Source organism: Dipodomys merriami, unplaced genomic scaffold (assembly GCF_024711535.1).
Source record: "Dipodomys merriami isolate MVZ:Mamm:240054 unplaced genomic scaffold, mDipMer1.0.p SCAF_3, whole genome shotgun sequence".
Taxonomy (NCBI): domain Eukaryota; kingdom Metazoa; phylum Chordata; class Mammalia; order Rodentia; family Heteromyidae; genus Dipodomys; species Dipodomys merriami.
In genome coordinates, this window is record NW_027204492.1 from 112901242 (window position 1) to 112928370 (window position 27129).

The window sequence follows — 27129 nt, forward strand, 5'->3', positions numbered from 1 at the left end:
TACAGGTTATCTGCTTTAAAATAACAGCAGCCCTGAGCATTGGAGTCAGTTTTAAAAATTGCCCTGCTATTGCTGGAGATACAGCAGGATTACAGCCAAAACTTCCCTGCATTTCCTGCCAAAATCTGTGTCAGATTTAAGACACATGCTTCTGCAAGCTTCCATGAAGGTTGTTAAAAAAAAGTTTTAATCTAGAGTTGGGTTCCAGCCTTCTGTAACTGCTAGCATTGGTAGCCGTACCACTTCTTTATAAAGTAGCTAGAACCTGGACATAGAGGGAAGAGATTTTTTTTTAATTCGTTGCACATGAATTGAATGTAGAGTTCTTTCTTTAAATGGAAGACTTATCCACCTCTTGATTATTTTTGGAGCATGAGAGTGAGAGTATTTTCATTTTTTTCTTGTTTCTCTCTCTGTCTCCCCACCCCTACCTAAGATTGTGCAAAAAAGTACCTTGTCTAATTGAAGTCATTTCATTGGATTTTGATCACAACTGATTTTTTTTTTATTGTGAAAATACCGACAACTGATTTTTTATGTGAAGTTTTCCTTGAACTTTCCTTCTGGAGAATGCCTTTTGAAATAATTTTCTGTGGCTGACTTTTTTCAACTGTGTAGTTATCAATGGATATTGAAGTATTCAAAATGTACAGAAAGTGGGCAGTGGTGAATATTTTCATGGTGTCTTGTGTGCAGCTGGTGCAAGTCTTCAGTAATCAACATGAACCAGTGAAGGTAGGTGAGCTCAGTTTATAATGTGGTAAACTGGCCTCTATGCAAGGTTTTCTTTCTTTGCCCCCACAATTTTGGAAGCATTGTGAAAATGAAGAGCACTATTAGTAATGGGCAGAGCACTATTAATAATGGACAAGATATATCCTCCATTTGTAACTGATGGCTCTGTTTCTTATGACTAATAAGTTTCTTGCCATGAGCATTTTAAAATGTTGGAATTTCTTGGTGATTGTTTCTTGGATTATTTGGTGGATGGTAGTATAGCATGAGCATTCTGAAATCCTTTCAGATGGAAAACTTTCTCTCAATTGTATATACTAATGACACATGGTTTTCTAATGAAGCACTGATTTTATTTTTAAATTGCATTAGTATTCTCTATTCAGTATCTTTAAGTAGTTGTATAAAAGGGTTTCAATTTGACATGGCAATTTATGAGTACAAGGTATCTTGATCAATATCATCCCTTCTGAATTTTTTATGACACAAATAATTTTGTGGGTCATTTATTTTCAGGTAATTTGTGAGCAGCAAAAGTTAGTCTATTTCTTTAGTAAATTGAAAATGTTAATGCTGTCTATGCATATTTTCTATCAGTTTTTTAAAAATCAAGGACCACCACTGTCTAGAAAAATGCATTCTCAGAGTTTGTTTTGGCTCTTTGCTTTTTGAAATGTGTATGAAATTCAATAATAATCAAATCTAGCAATCAGCTCTTTGGTTCTAAGAGCAAACATCAAGGAAAACCTAACACATTGAGAGGAATTCAAAAATATTTTAAATGGGGCTTTACTGATGTGGGAACAATATTTTATCCAATTTTATACATTTCAAAAGATGCAACATTTTAAAACATTTCATTTTTCCTAGTGTTTCAGATATAATTATTTTGTCAGAAGTGATGCTAAATCATTATTGGTTTAGGAATTTCTGGTTATGGTCAGACAATAAAATATGTCACGAGTCTTTGTAGCTGTTGTTTTGCAACACGCGTTTCATCAGGGACCATATTGACCCCCAAAGGGGAGAATTCCTTCCTGGTGGGAGTGTGATGTTTTTTTATGTAAAGTGAAGATACACATGCAGCCCATAAACAGATATGCAGAATCTCTGTATTAAAATTATTAGGGAAAAATATCTGAAAGGCTTTGCCTGGCATGAGATTTTTGTCATTTTGTCTGATAGCCTTCACCTTACTATCTTTTCTACTTTGAAATACACATGAAATATACACACCAGCCATCATGTTGGATCTCTGTGCCAAATGGAAGGTGAAAATAAATCCTATTCTCAGCATAGGTAAGAGGAGTAAGCATTCGGGCTGTGTAAAGCAAATACAACTTTTCAAAATGCCCAGCTTCTTTGTCTGAAAACAGGAATCTTTTAAATGTGCTGGGCTCGATGAATTTTAAAATTATGCCAGTGTACTTTAAAAAATCATCAGTTTACTTGGTAGTATGAGAAAAGAGACCGAATTATTGCAGATGTATGATTTTTTTAAGTTGTTCAGCTCTCTTAAAGAGCTTAGACACTATGACTCTCAAGCTGTCTTGGGCATAGCCAAGTTTGAAATGTTTTAGCTTTACTCCTGCCATATCCATTTGTTTAACAGGGCAGTGGAGAAAAGCAGCTGCATTTTCATGTGACAAGAATGTACTTTTCTGCATGGAGATATTGCTGTGCATGCTTTGGAATACAGCTAGCAGTTTTTCCCTTAAATGTCAGAATTGCATTTTAGAAAGGGAAGCACCTTATAATGACCTTATATCCAACCAATTCCTAGCTAACTTAAATTGTGTCTGATATGTAGGAAAGAGTTGCCTATAGCTAAATGGAAGTAGATGGGTGATGAGACATAATGATGTGGATCATTTGGTTATAGTATTCCCTTAACAGAGAAAAATATAAGTAATACACTTGTGTGGGTATGTGCCAGTACCAGGGTTTGAACTCAGGGTCTGGGCACTGCTTCTTAACTTTTTGCTCAAGGCTGGTGACATGTCATAGTTCCACTTCTGGCTTTTTGCTGGTTAATTGGAGATAAAAACAACAACAACTACTACTACAACTCGGAGACCCGGGTGCCAGTGGTTCACACCTATCATCCTAGCTACTCAAGAGGCTAAGATCTGAGGGTTGTGATTCAAAGCTAGCCCAGGCAAGAACGTCCATGAGACTCTTATCTCCAATAAAGTACTCAGAAAAAGCCAGAAGTGGCACTGTGTCTAAAGTGGCAGAGTGCTAGTTCAGAGTGCAGAGAGGCTCAGGGACAGAGCCCGGGCCCTGAGATCAAGCCCCAGGACCAGCAAAAGAAAAAATCTCACAGCCTTTCCTGCCAGAGTTGGCTTCAAACTGCAATCTTAAATATCAGCCTCCTGAGGAGCTAGGATTACAGGTATGAGCCATTAGCACCCAGCACTGGTGTCTGGAAGCAATGTATTTCTTAGGCTAGCTCTCACGACATGCTACTTTTCTTTAGCCTATTTGAACTAACAAAGTCATACTCAAGAAAGTTCATTGTCATTATTCCTACTCAAATGACCCAATGAGCTCTTATCCACTTTTCTATCAGGCATAGACATCAGCAATTCTTTCACTGATACTGTCATTTATAACCTTATAGTTAAATATATTGAATTTTAAGCTTTGGTACAGACATCTCTTCTAACCTTCTTAGTTATAACTGATTATTGGTGGTTGAAATATTTATGCTACTATAAAATATCATTGGTACTAAAGATACAATAGAATCTCTCTATCTTATATCTTGAGAATACTAGTTCTTTTATAGAAATTTTTGTCAGTGTGGGACTTTAACTCTGGGCCTGGGTGCTGTCCCTGAGCTCTTCAGCTCAAGGCAAGCATTCTACCACTTGAGCCACAGCACCACTTCTGGTTTTCTGGTGGCCTATTGGAGTCTCACAGACTTTCCTGCCGAGGCTGGTATTGAACCACAACCCTCAAATCTTAGCCTCCTGAGTAGCTAGGATTATAGGCATGAGCCACCAGCACCCAGTTTATATTTTTAATTTAAAAATCCTGATTTAGACCTATGGATAACCCTTTTTTGTATAAACACACTACTAAGAAAATTTCTAGAATGAAACTAGGGTATTTATAGCCACAGATGATTTTATGAACAATCTGAAAATGAGAGTATCTGAAGCTCTTAAGCACATTTATTACCACAATAGATAAAGATGCTAGAGAAATATGGGTAAAATGACAGTAAAATTGTTTCTGAGAAATTTCCAGGCCCGACTTATTCTTAGCACGTGATATGAACAGAGGTTGCGAATTTACTGTAATTGGGAATGGAAGTTGAGATGAAATGAAATGAGGCAGAGATGAGATACACATTTTTTCTCAGATCGTTTTTATGGTAGTGAGAGTATTTTTCTCTTTTCCTAGTTTCTAAGTCTTAGACTCCTTACCAACAGACTAGGACATTCTAAACCAAGGAGACCCCCTAATTCTCAGCTCCCTGACGTGAAAGGCTTAGCTGTTTGATATACTAATTTTCACAAAGAATAACCCCTTTTTCTTATTAGAACTTTCCAGTATTTGGTAATTCATTCAAAATTTTTCCCACTAAATTTTTATTGATTGCCTCCTGTTCCTATTCACTGAGCTAGAAAGATGCAGCAGGAAATCAGACATGTCATTTCTCATCAATATCACTAGGCCTCCAACCCTATCTAGTTACAAAAGACTAGAAAGTGCAATCTTAACTTTTACTTGGGAGATAGAAACCTGGAAATAATGGTAAACCCTATTAATAACTATCACATATGGTCTCTCTTTAATGCTTCTGAGCATACCTTATCTCTAAAATGATGAAAATATTCCCAGTCTTACAACAACATCAGGGCATGAATTATATTGAGACACCTTGGGCAGGGCCAGAGGAGACAAAGTTTATGGATTTCCATCATGTCTCTTTTAAGGGAACAGAAGAGCCTAGACTTTGCTCTCATACTTAAAAAACAACTTCAGAGAAGATAAGAAACAGCTATGACCAATCAGTGAGATAAAGTATGTTGAAGGAAAGTAGGTTTATTTCTTTTGGTCAGGAGGCTTCTTCTCCCTGGAAAAAAGGAAAACTCTAGATTCAGCTCAGTAAACATTTGTAGCATGTACTAATACGTGCCAAGGATATGAGTAGAAATCATTTGTGTGTGTGTGTGCGTGCATGCGCGCACACACATGCATGTGTATACACATATTGGCCATACAGCTTTAACTAATAAGGGTCTGCATGCTGTCCCTGAGCTTTTTTTGCTCAAGGCTAGCACTCTACCACTTGAGCCACAGCACCACTTCCATCTTTTTGCTGGTTAATTGGAGATAACTTTCTCACGGACTTGCCTGCCCAGGCTGGCTTTGAACTGTGATCCTCAAGATCTCAGCCTTCTGAGTAGCTAGGATTACAGGCGTGAAACACCGGCACCCAGCTGGCATGATCTTTTGATCAGTGGGCTCACAGAAGCATGAGCTTGAAGGGATGACAGAAATGCAAGACAGCAAAGCAATCATAAGTAAGTTCCAAGCCTGCATGCATCATGTCTTGACTGTGTCTCCTGTGTCTCATTGGTCAAAGCAGGTCACATGAATAGAGCTAGGAAACAGATTCCTCCCTTGGCAGGTGGAGAGAGGGAGTGGAATTTTTTGTTGTTGGTGTTGGTCCTTTGGCCTGAACTCTGGGCCTGGGCACTGTCCCTCAGCTCTTCAACTCAAGGCTAGCACTCTACCACTTGAGCCACAGTGCCACTTCTGGCTTTTTCTGCTTATGTGGTGCTGAGGAATCGAACCCAGGGCCTCATGCATACAAAGCAAGCGCTCTACCACTGAGCCACCTTCCCAGGCCATGGGAATGGAATTTTTTTGACCATAGTTTATAGCTTTGAGTTGTTCCCTAGGCACTTGTCACACAGTTGTTTCTGGCAACTACAGATAAGTTTTTCATCATTATCATTTTGGTAGTTTGAGAATATCTAACCTTTTGAGATTGGCTTCTTCCACTACTAATGCCTTTGAGACCTATGCAAGTTGCTATGCTTACCAGTAGTTCTTTTACTGGTGAATAGTATTACTTGGGTTTCTTGCCTATTCACCTCCTGAATGGTGCATGTGGATAAAGTTTTTTTTTATCTATGACAAACAAAGCTAATATAAGTCCACATGTACAATTTGTTTTTGGCTCAATCTGTTTTAGGATTTTTAAAAAATAAATTTATTATTATAATCATTGAATAGTTGTACAAAGTTGTTTCAATTCACCAAGCCAACTATGAACACAATGCACCTTGGTCGGTGTCACCTTTTCTATTATGTACAAACTTGTGTGTGAACATAGACTTCCTCTCTCAAGGTATGTTCCTAGGAAGAATTCTGGATCATATACTTTAGCATGTTTTTTTAAATAGCAAATTGTGTACATATTTTCCCGAATGTTGTACCATTCAGAGCTACTTTGGAACAATTTAAATCTATTCTCTCTCTGCTCAGATAATCTGTCTAATGGGACTTAAGCAGATTCCTTGATAGGTGAATGAGGAGGAACACTTAGGAGGAGAGTGGGAAGCAGAGCATGATGGGTACAACAGAACCAGAAAAATGTAGTGGAGTTAGCTGAGCCTTTACCCTCCAGGTAAAGATGACACGCAAAATGCTCCTTCAGCGAAACTCAAAAAGTTGCTAAGACACAGAGGGGACATGAGGCATGGGAGGACAAGGAGAAAGAAAGTAATCAGTCTAATTAATGTTCAATAGGTATATCATTTATACTTTTCCATTTAATCCCAGTACGTTAAAGTAGTACTTATGTTTTTAAAACTTTGCTTTGAGGAATGGGCTGTTTGAGATTTGGAGGAATTTGAAGGGTGATTTTGTCTGCCATTTAGGATTGTTTCTTAAAGCAACCAATCTCATCATGCTGCTTAGCTAAAAAAATTAATTTTGGGAGGCTGGGAATGTGACTTAGTGGTAGAGTGCTTGCCTAGCATACACGACACCCTGGGTTCGATTCCTCAGTACCACATAAACAGAAAAAGCTAGAAGTGGTTCTGTGGCTCAAGTGGTAGAGTACTAGCCTTGAGCAAAAGAAGCTCAGGAACAGTGCTCAGGTCTTGAGTTCCAGCCCTAAGACTGGCAAAAAAAATGTATCTTTGGTCTTCAATCTTGGAAAAAGTCACACAGGCTGGAAAATACTCTGTGATCAGCGGAGATAAGATTAAAAAATCTGTTTTAGGAAGATATTCATACAAAGGCTGGACACAGAGTCTCAAGCCTATAATTCCAGTATATTGGGAGGTAGAGATTGGGGGGGGGAGGGGGAGGGTGGGTAGAAATCCTGCTTCAAGGCCAGCTCAGGTATAAGAATTCTTGAGGATCTGTCTCAATCAGTGTTTGGGAGCAGTGGTACATACCTGTCATCACAGTGTCAAGGGGAAGCACAAATAAGAGGATCACAATCCAGGCTGGCCTGGGCTTAAATGAGACACTATCTTGAAAATAGCCAATATAGAAAGGGACTGCAGGAGTACCTAAAATGGTATATTATCTGCTTAGCAAGCATCAGGCCTGCAATCCAAACCCCATCATGTACTTCCCAATAACCATAAAATATTTTAAACCCCAAGTGTATAAGTCAATGGAATTTAAAGAATAACACTTTCTCATTATGAAAGCCATTTATTTCCTACTAAAGATTAGTAGACCTGGGGCTGGGAAGGTGGCTCAGTGGTAGAGTGCTTGCCTTGCATGCATGAGGTCCTGGGTTCAATTCCTCAGCACCACATAAACTGAAAAAGCCAGAAGAGGCGCTGTGGCTCAAGTGGTAGAGTGCCAGTCTTGAGCTGATGAGCTGAGGGACAGCGCCCAGGCACCATGACCAAAAAAAAAAAAAAGATTAGTAGACTTGTACAGAGTTCAGGCTCTAACCAGGTCTTTGAAATGAAAATTAGTATCAGCATGCCCTAAATTAGGAGTTCTCATTCAAATTAGTTGGATGTATTTTTTTTAAAAAAAAAACCTTTCATGTTGGCATAATTTTAGATAGACAGTTTGCACAGATTTCAGAGAGCTGCTCTAAATCCCTTACATAGCTTCTACTAAAAATCCTGATGACAAAGCTGCAGCCCACAACTTGAAATGAGACTGAAGAGGAGCCTCAAGGTTCAGTATTTTTTGGAAGCTTCTTTCCAGGTAGATTCAAAGTGAAGCCAAGGTTGAGAAGCTCAGCAACAAACTGCACAGTGTGTAGCCAGCCAACCAGCAGTATGGCTATTGCTGGGAAGGTGACTCAGTGGAAGAGTGCTTGCCTTGCATGCATGAGGCCCTGGGTTCAATTCCTCAGCACCACATAAGCAGAAAAAGCCAGAAGTGGTGCTGAGTCTCAAGTGGTAGAACACTCACCTTGAGCTGAAGAGCTGAGGGACAGTGCCCAGGCCCAGAGTTCATACTCCATGACCAGCAAACAAACAAATAAAAAAACGTGGAATTGCAAAGACTTTAAGTCTCATATTTTAGAAACTGACTTGTGGCAGCAAAGAAACCAGAAAATGATTTGCTCTTTAGGAGCGAAATTGCTAACCATCTTGCATTGGCAAAAATAATCTATTATAATAAAAAAAAGATCTGATTATCTCTTTCACTTCCTCTTGCTGACTGCTTTTTAGTTATTGTAGCTTTGATTAGTAGCACTCGATCAGATAGTAGAGATGAATCTCAAGTGAGTGATCTAGCAAAATTTAACTGTTAAAACCACTGAAATCAATGACTTAAGAATGTATTGGTGATTATATTCACACTTTTTCATGCTTATTTTTGTATTGCCCATGCAAGTAATATAAAGTTGATTGTATAAAAATCAATCAGTGCTAGAAATCTATTGGAAACAATGGGTAGTTGTTCTTGACCTTTTGTAAATGAATGTTCTGGATGAATTAGTTATTAGTTTTCTATGTTGTTGAAGTGTTACCATTTCCATTTATAATTGTGAAATAACTGGGTGTCATTTCTAAGTTCTTCCAAACTAGATTTTAAATTATGAGAAAACGTATGCTTAAATGATTTTGAGTGCTCGGGTAAATATTGCAATTTTTCATGACAAAGCAAACCGTGAACCATAAGTTCAATTCAGTCTGGAGAATTGAATTTATTTTTCTCCCGAGTTTCCATGATTGAATAGTTCAAAAGTATTTTTGAAATAGAACTGAAACCTGTAAGAACTATGAAGTCATACATTGGCCTGTATTTACGGATGGCATTAGATGAAAATGCACCACAATAAATAAAAATCTTTTCAACACAGTGAAATTTAATCTTTAAAGAGCTATTTAGTTGATTTAATCACTTTCTTGTGGAAGTAGTAGTCACAATATTTTAGCTGAAAAACATTCATTCAGAAGATTAACTTGGATATGAAGTGGTTTTATTGTCTAACTAGAAGAGGAAGTGAATAATCAAAAGAGAGACTATTGACCGATGAGCCTTGATGTAGAATAATTGAGTTTCAGAGTTGCTCAGTAGGACCTAACAATTTTTCTGTTTCATCCTTAGAGTTCTTAAATAAATAAGCTGTGACAAGCCACATTAACCCAATAGCAATTCTACAAACCATGTGTGTTCCTCAAGCTTCTCCCTAGCTTCAATCTCATTAAATTTCCTTCATTCATATCTCACAGAAAAAAAATTTAAAAACCCACATATCCAAGAAAGTAAATTTTTTTTTAAAAAAAGGCTAGGAGTGCATTTTGTAAGAAAAAAGCATATTTCTGAAATTCAAAACATGTTTTAAAATTTAAAACTGACACAAAATATTAGATGTTAGGAGATTCAAGGTTTCAAAATAGTTCCTTCTTTTTTGGATTGTAGTCTCCAGGCCTTTATGGCCTAGGTTCTCAAATGAATAGTAGATATGAAAGCAATTTTTCATTGGTGAGAAAATTAGTATGATAAAAATCTGTGTTACTTTCTCATGGTTACTATAACAAGTTACCATGAATGTAATGACTTAAAACAACAGAAAATATATTTGAAGTCAAGATGTCAAATGCATAGAGAAAATCCTTCTCTTTCTCGTAGGTCTTCCAGCTTCTGGTGATTCCAGACAATTCCTTGTTTATGGCCACACTCCTTCAGTCCCTGCCAGTCTTCACATGGCCTGTCCTTTGTATTTACTCCTTTTCCTCTTCTCTTGTAAGAGCACTGGTTATTGTATTTAGGGTTTACATGGATAATACATCATCTCAAGACCCTTAATTCTGTGACATCTACATATATCCCTTCCCCAAGTAAGGTAAAACTTACAGATTGCAGGCACTAGGATGTGAACATATCATTTTTTAACTCCACAGTCAATCCAGCATAATATTTATTGTGAGAGTATTGACCACCCAGGAGAAGAAGTAAATCTGTGATTCAATCATACATAGGTAAAATGTAGATCAAAGGTAGGAGATATCATTTTACCTAGGCATTGATATACATTTGAATAATCTCTAATTTAAACAGCTCTGTTTATATGTGTGTCAGCAATGAAAGTTATGAAAAAAACTTAAGTGATTTTCTCTTCCACTGATATTTTTGTCTTAAGCAATCCTCTCTGTCAGTGTTAGAGCGGTCTGAGCAGCAGATGAGAGCTGCTTCTAGTTTGGAAGAACTGCTTCAAATCACCCACTCTGAGGACTGGAAGCTGTGGCGATGCCGGCTGAAGCTGAAAAGTTTTAGTAATATGGACTCCCGCTCAGCATCCCATCGGTCCACCAGATTTGCAGCATCTTTCTATGACATTGAAACACTCAAAGGTAGGTGTGTGAGTGGCCAATTCTTACTCTATTAGATAGTGACTGATACACCAACTTTCTCCAAAAGTTTGAGTAGAGCAACGGTGTGTCAGAGTGAGAACCAGTGCTTAGGCCCTGAGTTCAAGCTGCACAACCAACTCCCACCCCACCCCCAAAAAAAGGTCCATCAAGTTTACATTAAAAATGAACCTGGATATTCATTAACAAAGTGCATTCTAATACCATGCATACATAGATTTCAAAAAGAAAAACATTAACTATCGCTATTTTACTTCTTCCAAATCCTATGATTTTGGGTAAAAGTGAAAAGCAGAATGTAGAAGCTGAGTTGTCATAATGGGAACTGGTATTATTTTTTAAATTTTATGTTATTGTAAAGATGCTATACAGAGGGGTTACAATTACATGAGTAAGGTAATGAGTATCTTTTTTTTCTGGTCGGTCATGGGGCTTAAAATCTGGGCCTGAGCGCTGTCCCTCAGCTCTTCAGCTCAAGGCGAACACTCTACCACTTGAGCTACAGTGCCACTTCTGGCTTTCCGGTGGTTTTATTGGAGATAAGAATTTCATGGACTTTCCTGCCCGGGCTAGCTTTGAACCGCGATCCTCAGATCTCAGCCTCCTGAGTAGCTAGGATTACAGGCGTGAGCCACCTGTGCCCAGCATGAGTACCTTTCTTGAGTACCTCCTTTTTTTCCCCCTACTATCCCTACCCTTCTCTCGCCTCCCCCTGGATACTTGTATTACTAAGAGCATAATGGAGAAAATTCTCCACACAAAATAGACTCTGGGCTAAAACATAACGTCAAATTGGTCCTCCGTGTCTGCAGGCTTCTACACCAGGGGTTTGACCAATGATGGATGGAAAATATTTGATACTGAACATATGAAGACTTCATTTTCTTATCATCAGTCTCTAAATGATGATAGTATATTAGTCAGCTAGAGAGGATTTAAAGTACATGAAGGAATGGCATGGGCTACATGTAATACTACCCAAGTTTATATAAAGAGCTTGGGCACCCAAGGATTTTGTTCTGTGAGGGGAGGGTACCTAGAGCCAATCTCCTGCAAATATAAAGTGACCACCACACTTCCTATTGCCTTCTTGGAGAAGACTCTGATGTCTTCTTGCCCCACTTCCAGTGATTTACGCACTGAGATGCAGACCAAGAAAACCACTGTATGTGTGAACTGTGCCACAATGAAGGAAATGCTTGCCAAATGAACTTGTATGGCCTTTAATAGGCGCTTAACTTTTTTGATGACATGTCAGAAACAGCCCAGAAATCATTGTGGCACCATGGATCTAACATTGTACATTTGAATAATATGATCATCTATTACATGATTATATTGACTAAATATTTTAAATTGGCCATTAAATAAAACGTATTGTTTTCTTTTCTGCCCAGAGTTGTCTTTTTTCCCTCCATTTATTAATATATGATGCTGCACAAGACTTGGCTGTTAGGAAGGCTATGTATAGATGGAGACAAATCCCTCAGCAGCAGAGTGGACACAAGTGTGAAGAAGACTGTGTGTTCCTGTGTAGGACTGTGTGTGTGTGTGTGTGTGAGAGAGAGAGAGAGAGAGAGAGAGAGAGAGAGAGAGAGAGAGAGAGAGAGAGAGAGAGAGAGAGAGAGAGAGAGAGAGAGAGAGAGAGAGAGAGAGAGAGAGAGAGAGAGAGAGAGAGAGAGAGAGAGAGAGAGAGAGAGAGAGAGAGAGAGAGAGAGAGAGAGAGAGAGAGAGAAGAGAGAGAGAGAGATGGTAGAAAATATGGCCAAGGGGTGAACATCCAATTATGGCTTTTTGGCAAATAATGACAGAGATTTCATGAAGCAGAGGAATGGCATCTCATTAGGATATCAAAGGCCTTAACCAGATTATCTGCCTGAAGGTCTGAGGTGAGCATGGAGATGCTTTGAGGCAGCAAGAGTTATCACAAAACCCAAAGTGATTTGAGGGCTAGAGTCATGCGTCTGTGGTAAAGCGCTGCCTAGCAAATGTAAGACCTTGAGTCCAAACGCTATTACTGCCCCCCCAAAGTAATTTGGAATAGTCAGTGAAGTTGACATTTTCTAAGGAGGAAACCATTCAAAATAGGAATTTGCAGACTCTACAGCAGTAAGTTATCAAATCATTATGCTACATCAACTACACTTGGTTATCTGCTCCCTCACATGTATATTTCAGGGTAATTGGCAATAGTAAAAAAAATAGAGTTATAAAGCTTTTCATTAGTGGCATTGCTCATAACTGCATGAAATTTTTATTAAAATCTTCTCCAACTTTCAATACTTTGTTTTGAAAAAGAAAAAATAAAAATCAAACTCTAAGTAGAATTTTAGACAAGGACTGTTTTTATAGCTGATTACTTGTTTGTTTTCCCAAAGATTCATGATGAATATTAGTGAATCAAATAGTACCATATTAATGCTTAATTAATCAATTTCTCTCTCCTGTTAGCCACTTAAAACTCTTTATATAAATATTCATAATGAGGAATTTTAAAAAGCTTTCTCAATACTGAAGACTGATATTATGAACAAATATTTACATAAATTACATAGTTACATACATGGTGTTATTTTGTATTTTGGGTAATTGAAGAAACAACATAAGAAGAAAATTGGGGTAAAGGAATAGAAAAGGAAAAAGCAGATAAGAAAGATATTAAACTGAGGGGGCTTATTTCAATTTTTATATACAAATATTTGGAAGTATTGAATATTTCCAAAAGTGAGTTCACTGTTCTGAGGAAAGATTAATTCCACTTAAATGCCCATTCATGTGCTTTTCAGGGTTAAGTCTCACAATAAATTATTTTAGCAACCACCAGAAACATATTTCTTGATGGTGCTAGAATATATTCACACTTGACTTTAAGTAGAAAAAAATGCTATCCAGTTGTGTCTCTAAATTTTGCTTGATAAATACTATTTACATGTTACTTCTTTATATGCTTCCATTGACTTCTTCAGTAGTCAGCTTCTCCAGATAGATCTAACATGGTTGTACACAGACATAATGTTCTTTCCCAAGGGGAACCCCTCCCCCATGAAAGTACGGTAAAAATAGAATGGAGCACTTATTTGGGGTTTAATTTTTTTTTTGTACGACACGGGCCTTGAACACAGAGCCTGGGCACTGTCCCTGAGCTCTTTTGCTCAGGGCTAGCACTCTATCACTTGGAGTCACAGCACCACTTCCAGTTTTCTGGTGGTTCATTGGAGATAAGAGTCTCATAGACTTTTCCTGCCTGGGCTGGCTTTGAACCATGATCCTCAGATCTCAACTTCCTGAGTAGCTAGGATTACAGGTATGAGCTAGTAGTACCCAGTTGGGGTTTCCTTTTTTATAGGCAAACTTTTCTTAAAGGACTGACAAGAATAGCCATCTAGCAAAAGAAACACACAGTAAAAATGTGAACACAGCTCTCTAGATTCAGCACCCTGGCACATGCTGGCACATTCTGGCACAGCAGGACCATTTTGTTTATTGTCCCAGTGAGCTTGTTTTCTGCAGTTATAGATGAAGAGTGGCAAAGAACCCAGTGCAGCCCTAGAGAGACATGCGTGGAAGTTGCCAGCGAGCTGGGGAAGAGTACCAACACGTTCTTCAAGCCCCCATGTGTCCTTGTGTTCCGGTGTGGTGGCTGCTGTAATGAAGAGAGCGTCATGTGTATGAACACGAGCACTTCCTATGTTTCCAAACAGGTATGAGGGTGGTCCATCATCAAGCCTGGCCTCTTCAGCGCTTTAATGATGATTGGATTGTCAGCTACCACTGGCTTTGTTGTCAGCCCCTGTGCTTACTGCTTTACCTGCATAGTCTCATTAAATCCCTAAAGACTAAACAAGCTGAAAAATTATCTGATCCTTCTCGGCAGATTAGGAAACCGAGGCTCAGAGAAGTAACTTACACATAGGTAGACAGCTGGCCAATGACAGAGCTGGGATCTTAACCTGGTATCTAGGACTCCAGAGTCTGAACTTATTACATGTTGAAAGGTCAGAAAAAAAACACAACATTAATGGATTGTTTCTACTTAGTAGATAGTTGAGTATTTTGTTTTGACTGCTGTACTCAACAATTTATTCATCTTACAGAATGTGCACAAGTAAAAATGTACAGTAGTTTTTCTTTCCAAATATGCATATGTGAACATTTTAATAGAGAATATCAAAACACTCATCTGAAAGTTATGGATCACATGGTGAACTCCCTATTCAAAAGAAAATAAGTAAATGAATACATAGTAAACATTACATGGAATGGGGACTGATGGACAGCTCATTAAAATCAAGTTCAAAATTCTGTACACATCATAGAACAACACTTGATAAACATATAATCTCTTTGTTTATCTCTTTCTTAATCTGGAGGATAAGAATAATAATTTAAAAAATCTTACCCCATACTGTTTCATAAGGGCTAAATTATTAATAAAGTATTGTCAGGCATGAGTGGCTCACATCTGTATTCAGGAAGCTATGATCAGAGGATCACAGTTAGTTAGGTTAGTCCAAGCAGAAAAGTCTCCCATTAACTAGCAAAAAACTACAAATGGAGATGTAGTTCTAAGTGGTATTGTGCCAGCCTTGAGCAAAAAAAGGACAAATGAGAGCTCAAAAGTCTGAATTCAAGCCTAATACCAGTACACACCTCCCACCAGCACACACATATGCACACACACTAATCACAAAGTGCCTGTTGTAACAGGCTGAGGATATAGAAACATAGAATGGCATAAGTTTTCATTTGGACATGATCTTATGTCAGCTACTCAATGCTGTGGGGAAAAAACACCCTAAACCTCTGTGGCTTCAAAGAACAACAAATGATCATCACAGATGTGACGATCAATTAGTTTAAGGGGCTCAGTTGTGCTTGGCTCAAGCCTGTAGTGTGAGCCTGGATCTTTTCTCCTGTGTCTCTCATTCATTAAACAACAACCCTGTCAGATTATATTCTTTTTCATTTTTTTTCAGTTGTGGGGCTTGAACTCTGGGCCTGGGCATTGTCCCTGAGCTCTTGCTCAAGGTGAATGGTCTATCACTTGAGCCACAGCTCCACTTCTGGTTTTCTGGTGGTTCATTGGAGATAAGAGTCTCACAGACTTTCCTCCCTGGCCTGGCTTTGAACCTCTATCCTCAGATCTCAGCTTCCTAAGTAGCTAGAATTACAAGTGTGAGCCACTAGCGCCCAGCTTATTCTTCTATGGTTACAGATAAGCAAGAGAAAAATAAGTCTTACAAAGCATATGAGTTCCACTTTGTACTTGTGTTGTGCCTGGTAAAGTTCTGCTGGCCAAAACTAGTGACATAGCTGCATCCAAAGTCAAGAGACAGGAAATTATAATGGAAGGGATAAGTAAATAGTTGGTATAATGATCATATTCAGCAAGTACTCACAGAACCTCCATAGCTCATTGAATCCCTACAATTTATTCTCATATTTAAAGTAAAAGCATAGCCAGTGTCATTTTACACGGATATAAAGGACACCAAAAAGTTAGGACATTTGAAAAATCATGAGCTGGGCACCATTGTCTTACGCCTGTCATCCTAGCTACACAGGAGGCTGAGATCTGAGGATCACAGTTCAAAGCCCGCCCAGGCAGGAAAATCCCTGTGAGACTCTTATCTTCCATTGACCATCAAAATCTGGAAGTGGAGCGGTGTCTTAAAGTGATAGAGTGCTAGCCTTGAGCAAAAGAGCTCAGGGACAGCAGCCCAGCCCTGAGTTCAAGCCCCATGACAAAAGAAAGAAAGAAAGAAAAGAAAGAAAGAAAGAAAGAAAGAAAGAAAGAAAGAAAGAAAGAAAGAAAGAAAGAAAGAAAGAAAAGAAAGAAAGAAAGAAAGAAAGAAAGAAAGAAAGAAAGAAAGAAAGAGAGCGAAAAGGGAGGGGGAGGAGGGAAAGGAAGGAAGGAAGGAAGGAAGGAAGGAAGGAAGGAAGGAAGGAAGGAAGGAAGGAAGGAAAGAAGAAGGAAGGAGAAAAATCACGAGCTACTTCATAAAGGTGAATAGCCCCTCATTCCATCATTCTTCATCATTAAAATTTCATTCTTATTGGCCAACTTTGCTAAGGTCACTACCATAAATACAGAGGCAAAAATGCAGATTGTGAATTTTTTAAAGAAAATAATAAAGTAAAATACAATTATGGCTATCTTTCTCTGTTATAGCTCTTTGAGATATCAGTGCCTTTGACCTCAGTACCTGAGTTAGTGCCTGTGAAGGTTGCTAACCACACAGGTTGTAAGTGCTTGCCAACGGCCCCTCCCCATCCATACTCAATTATCAGAAGATCCATACAGATTCCGGAAGAAGATCGGTAAGCATTTCACATACTAGATTGTGTTTGTCCTAGCCTAGAAAAGACCTCATGAATTATGGTCATAATATTTTGTTGCTCATTCATCTTTTAGCTTCAATGTCTGTTGTTAGTAACGGTTTGGCAAGAAGATTTTTATTAGGGTTTGATAGATCAGAAAACCCAAAAGCTTGGTGGTTAGGATCCACCAAGTATAGACACTTTGGTTATTGTAAGTGCTTGTCCTTAATATGCATGGTCATATGTAGTTGTAAAACTGCACCAGCCTCAAATTTGGTATGTGTCCCTTCAGTCCAGAACAAGATTTTTATTAAAAAGGATTCCCGGAATCATTGGAAATGGCATAACAATTAGTATACAAGTTTCTCAGTGTTCTATTTTAAAATAGCATAAGCTAAGAAGCACTGGCAGCTCAGGCCTGTATTCCTAGCTGCTCACGAGACTGAGATCTGAGAATAGAGGCTCAAAGTCAGCCAGGGAAGAAAAGTTCAAGAGGCTCCTATCTCCAATTAACCAGCTAAAAGCCAGAGTAGAAGTGTGGCTCATGTAGTAGAGCACCATCCCTAAGTAGAAAAAGCCAGGTGAGAATGCACGACGGCCTTGATTCAAGCACCAGTACTGTATGGGGTTTGAAAAATGAGTTAAAATTCATTTGACTTTCACATTTTATTGAGACTCCTTTTTGTGATTCTTTATATAAGACAAAAGTGCTCTAATGTGCTCTGAAAACAAGGGTAAGGATCATTGATTGGGAGAGGGGAAAATTTAATGTAGGGAAACCATTAAGGGCAAATTGGAAATACTGAGTAGAAAGATTAAAGTAGCTAAGTTAAACACTTGGAGTTTGTAATAAAAGTATTATGTGTCAAGTGAAAGACAGCTTGTGATTATATGCTAGTTAACACTGAGCCAAGAAAACACTTCTTTTTCCCTCAAGCAAAGCTTAAGTGTATGGGAAAGGAACATACATCTAGTTTTGAGATCTTCCTGCTGCCCTAGCTAACTTCCTTATTTCCATCCTAAAGAAAATAATCTCAGAAACTATGTTAGAGCACTATTTACTCTGGGTAAATAAACTGTTAACAGCTGTAATTTGCCTAGTTTTTTTGTTTTGTTTTGCTTTGTTTTGGTCAGTCATGGGGGGGCTTGAACTCTGGGCCTGGACGCTGTCCCTCAGCTCTTCAGCTCAAGGCTAGCACCCTACCACTTGAGCCACAGCGCCACTTCCAGTTTTCTAGTGGTTTATTGGAGATCAGAGTCTCACGGACTTTCCTGGGCTGGCTTTGAACCATGATCCTCAGATCTCAGCCTCCTGAGAAGTTAGGATTACAGGCATGAGCCACCAGTGCCCAGCTTAATTTGCCTAGTTTTAACAACTATCTTTTGTAGGAGATAAAATAACTTTTCTGAATTACAGCCTGGTTTCTAAAAATCACCCAATGGAATATTCATAATTACAGAATTACTATCTAATAAGACACAGTTTACAAATATGAGTTAAAGTCTCATAACTGTCATTTCTTGAAGTGAGAGCTTTTGAATGTTGTCCCTGAGAATTTGGGAATACACAATGCATTTATTAACTCCAATCAGTGCATTATACAATACAGTATATAATAAACTTGTATTCTTCCTGTGTGACTGAAATTGAAAATAAACACATTAGAACTGTGACTGCTGATACACTTGGAAATTTGTTTAATGCTTCAAAATTTTGCTTAGTTTGGAAAGCTTTTAAATCTGATCTCTTGATTTCTTTTCCTAGATGTCCCCATTCCAAGAAACTCTGTCCTATTGATATGCTATGGGACAGCACCAACTGTAAATGTGTTGCACAGGATGGGAATCCACTTGCTGGAACAGAAGGTAATGATAGCAGCAATGAAATTATAATAGTCATAATAGCAATAATACGTCCAATTAATGTTCCTGAATACTTATCTTAGCCAAACTATGCTACAATCTGTTTTTTTTTTTTTTTAATTTTGCTGGTACTTGAACTCAGGGCCTGGGCACTGTCCCTGAACCTCTTTGTACTCAGGGCTAGTGCTCTACCACTTGAGCCACAGTGCCACTTCCAGCTTTTTTTTGAGTAGTTTATTGAAGATCAGTGTCTCACGGGGACTTTTCTGCCTTGGGCTGGCTTTGAACCGCTTAGATACTCAGCCTCATGAGTAGTTAGGATTACAGGTGTGAGCCACTGTCACCCGGCTGCTATAATCTTTTATACATATTTAGTCTTCACAACAATTTTTATGATTACAGTTGAGATTGTCCAGTAATTTCCTCAAGGTATACACCTACCACTAATAGAAGCAGCCAGATCCTAGAGCCCTTGGCTGTGATCATATAAGCCTACTGGTGGCATCAATCTCCTCTTTAATCTCAAAGAAAAGTCAAAAGTAATTAAGAATGTCCCAAAGCATTGCATTCAAAAAGTGATTTAAACTTTAATGAAAACTACTTCTGCACTAAACACTACTCAACCACAGTTTACCAACTCATTTGTATAAAGGTCTCACAGGAACATAAAGTAATTTTGGACTCAGGTTCTTTCAAATACATCATGTCAAAACATGCCAATAAAATTGAAAAAAAAACAAATGAGGAATAAGGGAAATCTTTTTTTGGAACGGGAGTAAAATAAAAACAAAAAAAAGTTATTGGTTCAAGATGGATTGGGAAGAAAGTAGGTTAGCATCCTTGCTCCTAATCTACAATTTTGTGGTTCTTAGTGAAAAAGAAGTTATTTTAAATTTTATTTCCCAGAAGTTCGACAGAGTTCCACTGAAAACAATTCCAAGGAGTCATGCAATTTACATCTTGCTTGTTTTAAGCTATAATCAACAAACAAGAACAATAGGAATTCAGTATTAAGAAATCTGCTTTAGAAATGATAAATAACAGCCTACTTTTGATTGTCCTCTCAGCTTCCATGTAAATGTTTTCATGAAATCCTAGTCCAGGGTGTGAGGTAAGCCTACAGTTCATCTACTTTAATTGCCCAAGTAAACATGGACGATCCTCTACACCCTTCTCTCTGAGTATTCAGATACCCTCTGCCAGAATAGAAATCAAGGCAGCAAGGAGAAGTACTATATTGAACTTCAATTTTTTTTCCTCTCCAAAACTATTGTCCAATGGTATATAATGTACATTTTATAGGATAAAAAAGATTAAATCAATATTAACATATTTTATTTATTCCTTTAGAAAATAGTACCATTTCAACATGCAACCAATACAAAATGTATTAAGATATTCTTTCTTTGTGCTAAGCTTTCTGAATCTAGTACGAACTTCATACTTTTAGCACATCTCAATTTGTATTCCCAGTTCATGCTCAACAGACATGTGAGACCCAGAGCTATCTTAGTGGACAGTCCAGTTCCCAAACATCAATTCATTGGCTCAGTTCTCATCTGATAGAGCCTTGTAAGACTGATTCTAACTCCTTCTTCACGTGATTCATTTTTAAATAGTGTTAGAAACTTAATGTGGGCCAGGCGCCAGTGGCTCATGCCTTTAATCCTAGCTACTTAGGAGGCTGAGATCTGAGGATCTCAGTTCAAAACCAGGCAAGGAAAGTCCGTTAGACTCTTACCTCCAATGAATCACCAGAAAACCAGAAGTGATGCTGTGGCTCAAGTGGTAGAGCACTTGCCTTGAGCTGAAGAGCTCGGGGAAAGCTCCCAGGCCCAGAGTTCAAGCCCCATAACCGACAAAAAAAAAAAAAGGAAGTTACTGTGGGAAGCAATAGCCATAGAACTTAAATTCTATTCTAGTTGAAGTTTCCAGGTCACATAGGTTCTGAGGCAGAAGGATTGCATGCAAGGACAATGCATTAAAGGGTGAAGAGAGCAGCAGTACATTGTGATGCAGTTGCTAAAAGGCATCAGCCCATTCTATGGGGAGTGGAAGCTGGGCCCTCTCTTGGGGCACATCTTCAATAACCAGGTGAAGGGGCTGGGCCTGCACACTAGTACAGACTTCCTCAGCAAGGGACTTCCCATTAGACGAGGAGGCAGTTACTGGGGAGGAACTCATTCAGTCCACACATGTATCACAGTGGAAAGACCGAAGTGGTCTGACCCGGAGAATAGGAGGGCTTAGGAGTGGAGAGGAGAGAACTCAGCACATTTGGGGTGCTGGAAGATATTCAGCAGAGTAGGGACATCTATGGGGTGGGAGGTTCTGAATAAATGGGGGAATGGAAGCTAGGAAGGAGCTAAATTGAACACCTTGTGAGCCTTGTGCTGGAGACGCTGGGATGTGATGCTAAGGCCAAAGAGAAACCACTCAAATAAATCAAGCCGCAGAGGGATAGCACCCCCCTGAGAATCTTTAACGAAGTCAAGCTAGCACGGTATGGAAGAAGATGAGTTGATGCAGGCAGCAAAGGAAGCAGGGAGCTCTGGGGAAATGGTAGGCATGATGGAAATGAGACAAGCAAGTAGTCTCCATCGCAGTCCCTGCTAATTTTCATCTCCCATAATTGCTTAGTGTGCCCAAATTCAAGTTAATTTCTCCAGTAATCCTACCAAACTGCTGGCATATACTGAGCTTTCTGTTCACTATTCATCTTTCCCACGAATGTGGCTGTTAAGCCAATTGCTTTTTCCACAGTGACTTTTCTTCCCTCCAGTGAGTGCATTTGGATTAACAAATGCCAGCCCGATTTATTTTCCTATGGTTACAGTGAAGTCATTATTCAAAGCTGTTAAAACAACCAAGTAAAACAAAAAGAAACCATTGGGGACGTCTCTATTTTGTAATGTGGAGGATTTAGGACATTCCTTTCCTTCTCAAGAGAGTCGTAATTTCAAGGATGTATTCCCCCAAATTTCACCCATGTATTCTTAAAATTATAAATGAAACAAGGATGAAGGCAGAGCACACTGATAGTGCATCACCCAGGATGTCTGAACTCAGTCTTCCCTTTGCCTGTAAGGAATGTAAGGGCTGCCTCTCGACTACAATCTGCTGAAGTGAATTCAACACCTTGGGGATTGTGTTTTTCTAAACCTCCCTGTCCAACAATGGAGGTAGTCCTGTATGAAATGCTCCAAGTGGATCTCTGCTGCCATCTAGTGGTCCATATGAAATGTTAAGCACTTCCTCTCTTACCCTAAAGAGACAGCTACTTCACTGCCTTATGGTTTACACCGCTCACCATTTTCCTCTTCCTGTAAATTAGAACAGGGTTTCCAGGGCATCTTTTCCATATAGTTTCTAAAACACTCACCATTTAAAAATCAGTCAAAACCATGAGATTGCATGCTGTGAAATTACCATTTGAGTTTAAGGTGAGAGAAAGAGGACAGGATGAGGAAGTAGGGGGGGAGAGGGAGCAAAGAAGAGAAGGTGGGAGGGAACGAGAGACAGAGACAGAGAGAAACAAATACAGAGGCAGAGAGAGACTTAGAAGTTGTTGTGGTGAGAAAATTCACTTTTATGAGGGAACTTTCAAAAACATTTGGAGCAGTGGAGTAAGATGACTAGGTTTGAGTTTGATAATCATGTGAAGAAGAGATGTGAGGGATAAAACTTGTGGTAGTGAGATGTCTGAGAGGCCACCTTCACAAGGAATACAAGGAGCTGATCAAATGTGTGGCCATTGTACTGGTGCTGGAAAAAGGAAGAATAACTTGGGGGTGGGGGAGGGTACTGGCCAGGGATGGGAGTTCCAATGGAGAGACTTCAGGAGGGTGTATATGGTTGAACTATTTTATGTACATGTGTGAAAATCGACTAGTACAACCTATTGGGATTGTTTTAAGAACAGGAATGTGGTCAAGGAAAGAGAAGAAGGGGCTGAGTTTGATTGAAACACATTTGATATATTTATGCTAATATTGCAGTGTACTCTACTTGTATAACTAATATGTGCTAATGAAACATCTTTCAAAGAATGAAAGAAGCAGAGGGCCAGTGGCTCATGCCTGTAATCCTAGCTACTCAGGAGGCTGAGCTCTGAGGACCATGGTTCAAAGCCAGCCCGGGCAGGAAAGTCCATGAGACTCTTATCTCCAATAAACCACCAGAAAACTGGAAGTGGCACTGTGGCTCAAGCGATAGAGCGCTCACCTTGAGCTGAAGAGCGCAGGGACAGCACCCAAGCCCAGAGTTCAAGCCCCACGACCAACCAAAAAAAAAGAAAAGAAAAGAAAAAGAAAAGTCCCCATGAGGCTCTTATCTCCAATGAACCACTGAAAAACTGGAAGTGAAGCTGTGGCTCAAAGTGGTAGAGTACTAGCTTTGAGCAAAAGAGTTCAGGGTCAGTCCCTAGCCCCTGAGTTCAAGCCCCATTACCGACCAAAAAATAACCCCCCCCCTAAAAAAAACCCCAAAAAACAAAAATGAAAGAACAAGCTCAGGGCTTCAGGACTGACTAGATATTGTGTCCAAACGTAATACATTGTTTGCATCCAGAGTAATGGTTCCATTCCTTAAAAGAGGCAAACTGGGAGAGAAGCCTGTCTAAGGGAAGAAGCCCCTACCTTTTCCTCTCAAAGCTTCAAGAAATGCAAAGTGACTAAGTTCAAATTCTTCCAAAGTTTACCTCTTCTATTCTTTTTGCAATGGATTTCAATTTACTAATTAGGATTGGACAAACCACCTATCCAATTATTTGGTACATTTTCTAGAAGTATCCATGGGCTAAACATATCAAAAGTGTCTCAAAGGATCTTCAGTAGAATGTATCTTCCAGTAAATAACTATGGAATCACAGTTCATTGCCTCCGTTTTGTCTTTCATACCATTGTATTCATCTGAGTTGTAGACTGTATCACCATTGCTATTGTCAGTCTGGTTCTGAAATATATTGCTGCAACACAAATTACTTCCATTCTGCTCTCCTTTTAATCTCCTAAAAAAATTGGTAGCAGGGCACTTATAACTCATAGACACCCCACACATAACTGCAAATGCTTAATTGTCACCTATCTGATAATGTCTAAAATACGTCAAAACCATTCAGCAAATGGTAATTTCTCCCAGATTATACAACACGTGGATTTTGTGTTTCTGCTAGAAAGTTAGAGGTGAATCTCCTTAATCTGGTGACTAAATTAAAGGCAAAAACCTATAGGAAAGGAAATTGAGTGAATCCAACTTGTATCAGGCTAATGTAGACTCAACAACGCATGGGTGTTCATAGTATAGAGAGCTCCAGCTCTCCAACCAACATTTGTCTGTTTCTGTTTAGACTACACTCATCCCCAAGAACCGGCTTTCTGTGGGCCACACATGAAGTTGGACGAAGATCGTTGCAAGTGTGTCTGTAAAACCCCATGTCCCAGGGATCTTATTCAGCACCCAGAAAACTGCAGTTGCTTTGAATGCAAAGAAAGTCTGGAGAGTTGTTGCCAGAAGCACAAGATTTTCCACCCAGACACCTGCAGGTCCATGGCTTTTTCACTTTTGCCTTAACTTAATTTATGTAAATTAAGTTAATAGAGATGCCATGTTGATTGGATGGGATTCCTTCTGAAGCTATTTTTCCCCCTCAGTGTTCACATCCCCCCCCTTTTTTTTGTTGGTCATGAGGCCTGAACTATGGGCCTGAGCACTGTCCCTCAGCTCTTCAGCTCAAGGCTAGCGCTCTACCACTTGAGCCACAGCACCACTTCTGGCTTTTTTCTTTTTGCTTATGTGGTGCTGAGGAATTGAACCCAGGGCCTCATGCATTCAAGGCAAGCACTCTACCACTGAGCCACTTTCCCAGCCCCACATCCCTTTTTGATTAAAAAACCACACATGTTTTGAAGCTAAAGAATAAACAAAAGTGAGTACACTGATGACTTATTGAGACATGAAGAAACTCCTGCTTGCTATTATGAGTTTATAGGTCTTAAGCAAAAACCAAATTGATGGAATTTAAACAAATACTTAGAGGAGGGGAGAGACCTATCAGCAGACTGTTTTGTTCCAGTTCTTTCTCAGCGTATATGTGTTGAGTGTTTTTCTTTGATGAAGGGGATGCCACTAGATTTATATAAGCAAGAACTATTTTCTATGGCCAGAACACTTGGATGTTACTGTTTAGGCTTTAATCAGTTTTTTTGATCCACATCGAATAACCACTCGAGATTTCCTATTGACATTTCAAATACATGTCTAGCATGTATTGAAAACACAAGCAAATCAGAAAAGTTTAGTTCTTGATGCTAAATTCTCATCTTCACTTTCTTTTGGGACAGCTGTGAGGGCCAATGCCCTTTCCACACTAGAACATGTGCTAATGGAAAACCAGCATGTACAAAGCATGGTCGCTTTCCAAAGGACAAAAGGGCTTCCCAGGGGCTCCACAGCCAATGGAATCTTTGACTCACATTTGTTCCAAATTCCCTATCCCTGTCATTTAAAACAGCAGGCGGCTTTGCCAAGTTGTTATCACTTTTTTTCCCCATCAGGTGTTTGGAAAAAAATCCATTTAATATTGTATCACAGAGAATCAATCCAACCTTGAATTCAATACCAGCTGAGTATCCCCTGGTTCACTGACAGATGACCTCTAGCTGATGTCTTTGCATACCGAGGAGTGGAGAGGAAGGGACCTGTGGAGCCTATAGCTGTTGATGATGAGAAAGGTTTGCTTGTCATTGAATGGCAGGTGCCATAAGATTGATTATTCAGAGTGGACAGGGAAACTGACAGAATTTCCGAGTCCTCTGCTAAGTGCAACTCTTATGAATTAATCTGATTCTTGCTTATGCAGACTCTCTTTGTATGATCAACACTGACTTCTAACCACTGTTGAGCTTGTAGCTTTTGAATTTTAGTAAAAACTACTGTCTGATGTGTTATATTTAAGTGTATTTAAAGGAAATAAACACCACTATTCAAACTGTGGCATTTTGTGTTATCTGATCTATACAAATATATTATTAGACAGTTATGTAAATATTTCTTCTCATATTTCTTTCTCACTATGTTGGGGCTCTCTTACGATGGAATTTGTCCTGATCAAATTTTTGTTTGTTGTTTTAAAGTTTTCATTTGCTTGTTTTTATGTGGAACATGGGGCTTGTAACTTGCTAGATAGGTGCTCTACCACTTTATATTGTATGCTAAGGAAAATGTATTTTCATTTTCTTTGGTTTGTTTGTTTTGATGATACTTGAGCTTGAACTTAGAGCCTCCAGGCAATCATGCCTTTTCTTCCAGCTTTTTGCTGGTAATTTGGTTATTTCCTGTCTGGGCTGGCTCCAAACTGTGAATCACAAATCAGCCATGTGAATAGCTGGGATTAGGTATGAGATACAAGATCCAAGCTAAGGAAAATATTTTAAAGAGAAAAATTAATTTAGAAATAGGGATGTTCCATAAGGCATAATTGAAGAAAAGGTAGATATCGGAAACCACCCTAATATTTACTGTCTTGAGACAGCAATGACTTATTATTTATCCTAATTTTAGAGGTTCACCAGAATCAGATAATGAGGTTATTCCAGTGGTTACATTATGGGGGGTGGGGTACTCACCTATAGCTGGCATCACCAAGATGAAGTCTTATTTTTCAAGGCCTCTCTCCATGTGGCTTTTCATCATTTAACATGTTACTTTTCACAGAATGGCCATTGGCTTTCAAGAGGAATGGTTCCAATAGGACAAGGCCCAATCCATAAACAAGTACCAAACTTTGTGGTCTCTCATCCACTGAGGTCCCAATGGCCAAGCAAATTCACATTGTCACACGCCAGAGTCAATGTGGAAGGGGATTAGACAGGGATGTCCCTTGGCAAGTTGTTTAATGAAAGCCACCAATGTGACTATCTTTCACGATGCTACTTCCTGTCCCCAGCCACACAGAGTCCCATGAACCCTGTTTTATGCATTCCTACTATCATATATGGAATCTAGGATCTATGTGGCTTTGGTCCTGATCATCATTATGCATTTTGGTTCTTTTTTTCTTCTTGGATCTTTTTTTTTTTTGCCAGTCCTAGGGCTTGAACTCAGGGCCTGGGAACTGTCCCTGAGCTTCTTTTGCTCAGGGCTAGCACTCTACCACTTGAACCACAGCGTCATTCCCAGCCTTTTCTGTTTATATGGTACTGAGGAATTGAACCTAGTGCTTCATGCATGCTAGGCAAGCACTCTACCACTAAGCTACATTCCCAACCATGGATTTTTTTTTTTTTTTTTTTTTTTTTTTTTTTTTTTTTGTCGGGCATAGGGCTTGAACTCTGGGTTTGGGAGCTGTCCCTGCGCTTTTCAGCTCAAGGTGAGCACTCAAGTT

General features: G+C 39.1%; 1 protein-coding gene across 1 annotated transcript; it reads left to right on the forward strand.

Moving 5' to 3' along the window:
• The first annotated feature begins 4 nt into the window (after window positions 1-4).
• Window positions 5-25213, forward strand: Vegfd (vascular endothelial growth factor D). Its single transcript, XM_070040837.1, has 6 exons — window positions 5-735; window positions 10334-10544; window positions 14073-14263; window positions 16735-16883; window positions 18649-18749; window positions 24094-25213. The coding sequence occupies exons 1-6, from the start codon at window positions 625-627 to the stop codon at window positions 24315-24317; spliced, it is 987 nt and encodes a 328-aa protein (XP_069896938.1). The 5' UTR covers window positions 5-624; the 3' UTR covers window positions 24318-25213.
• Window positions 25214-27129: the final 1916 nt, after the last annotated feature.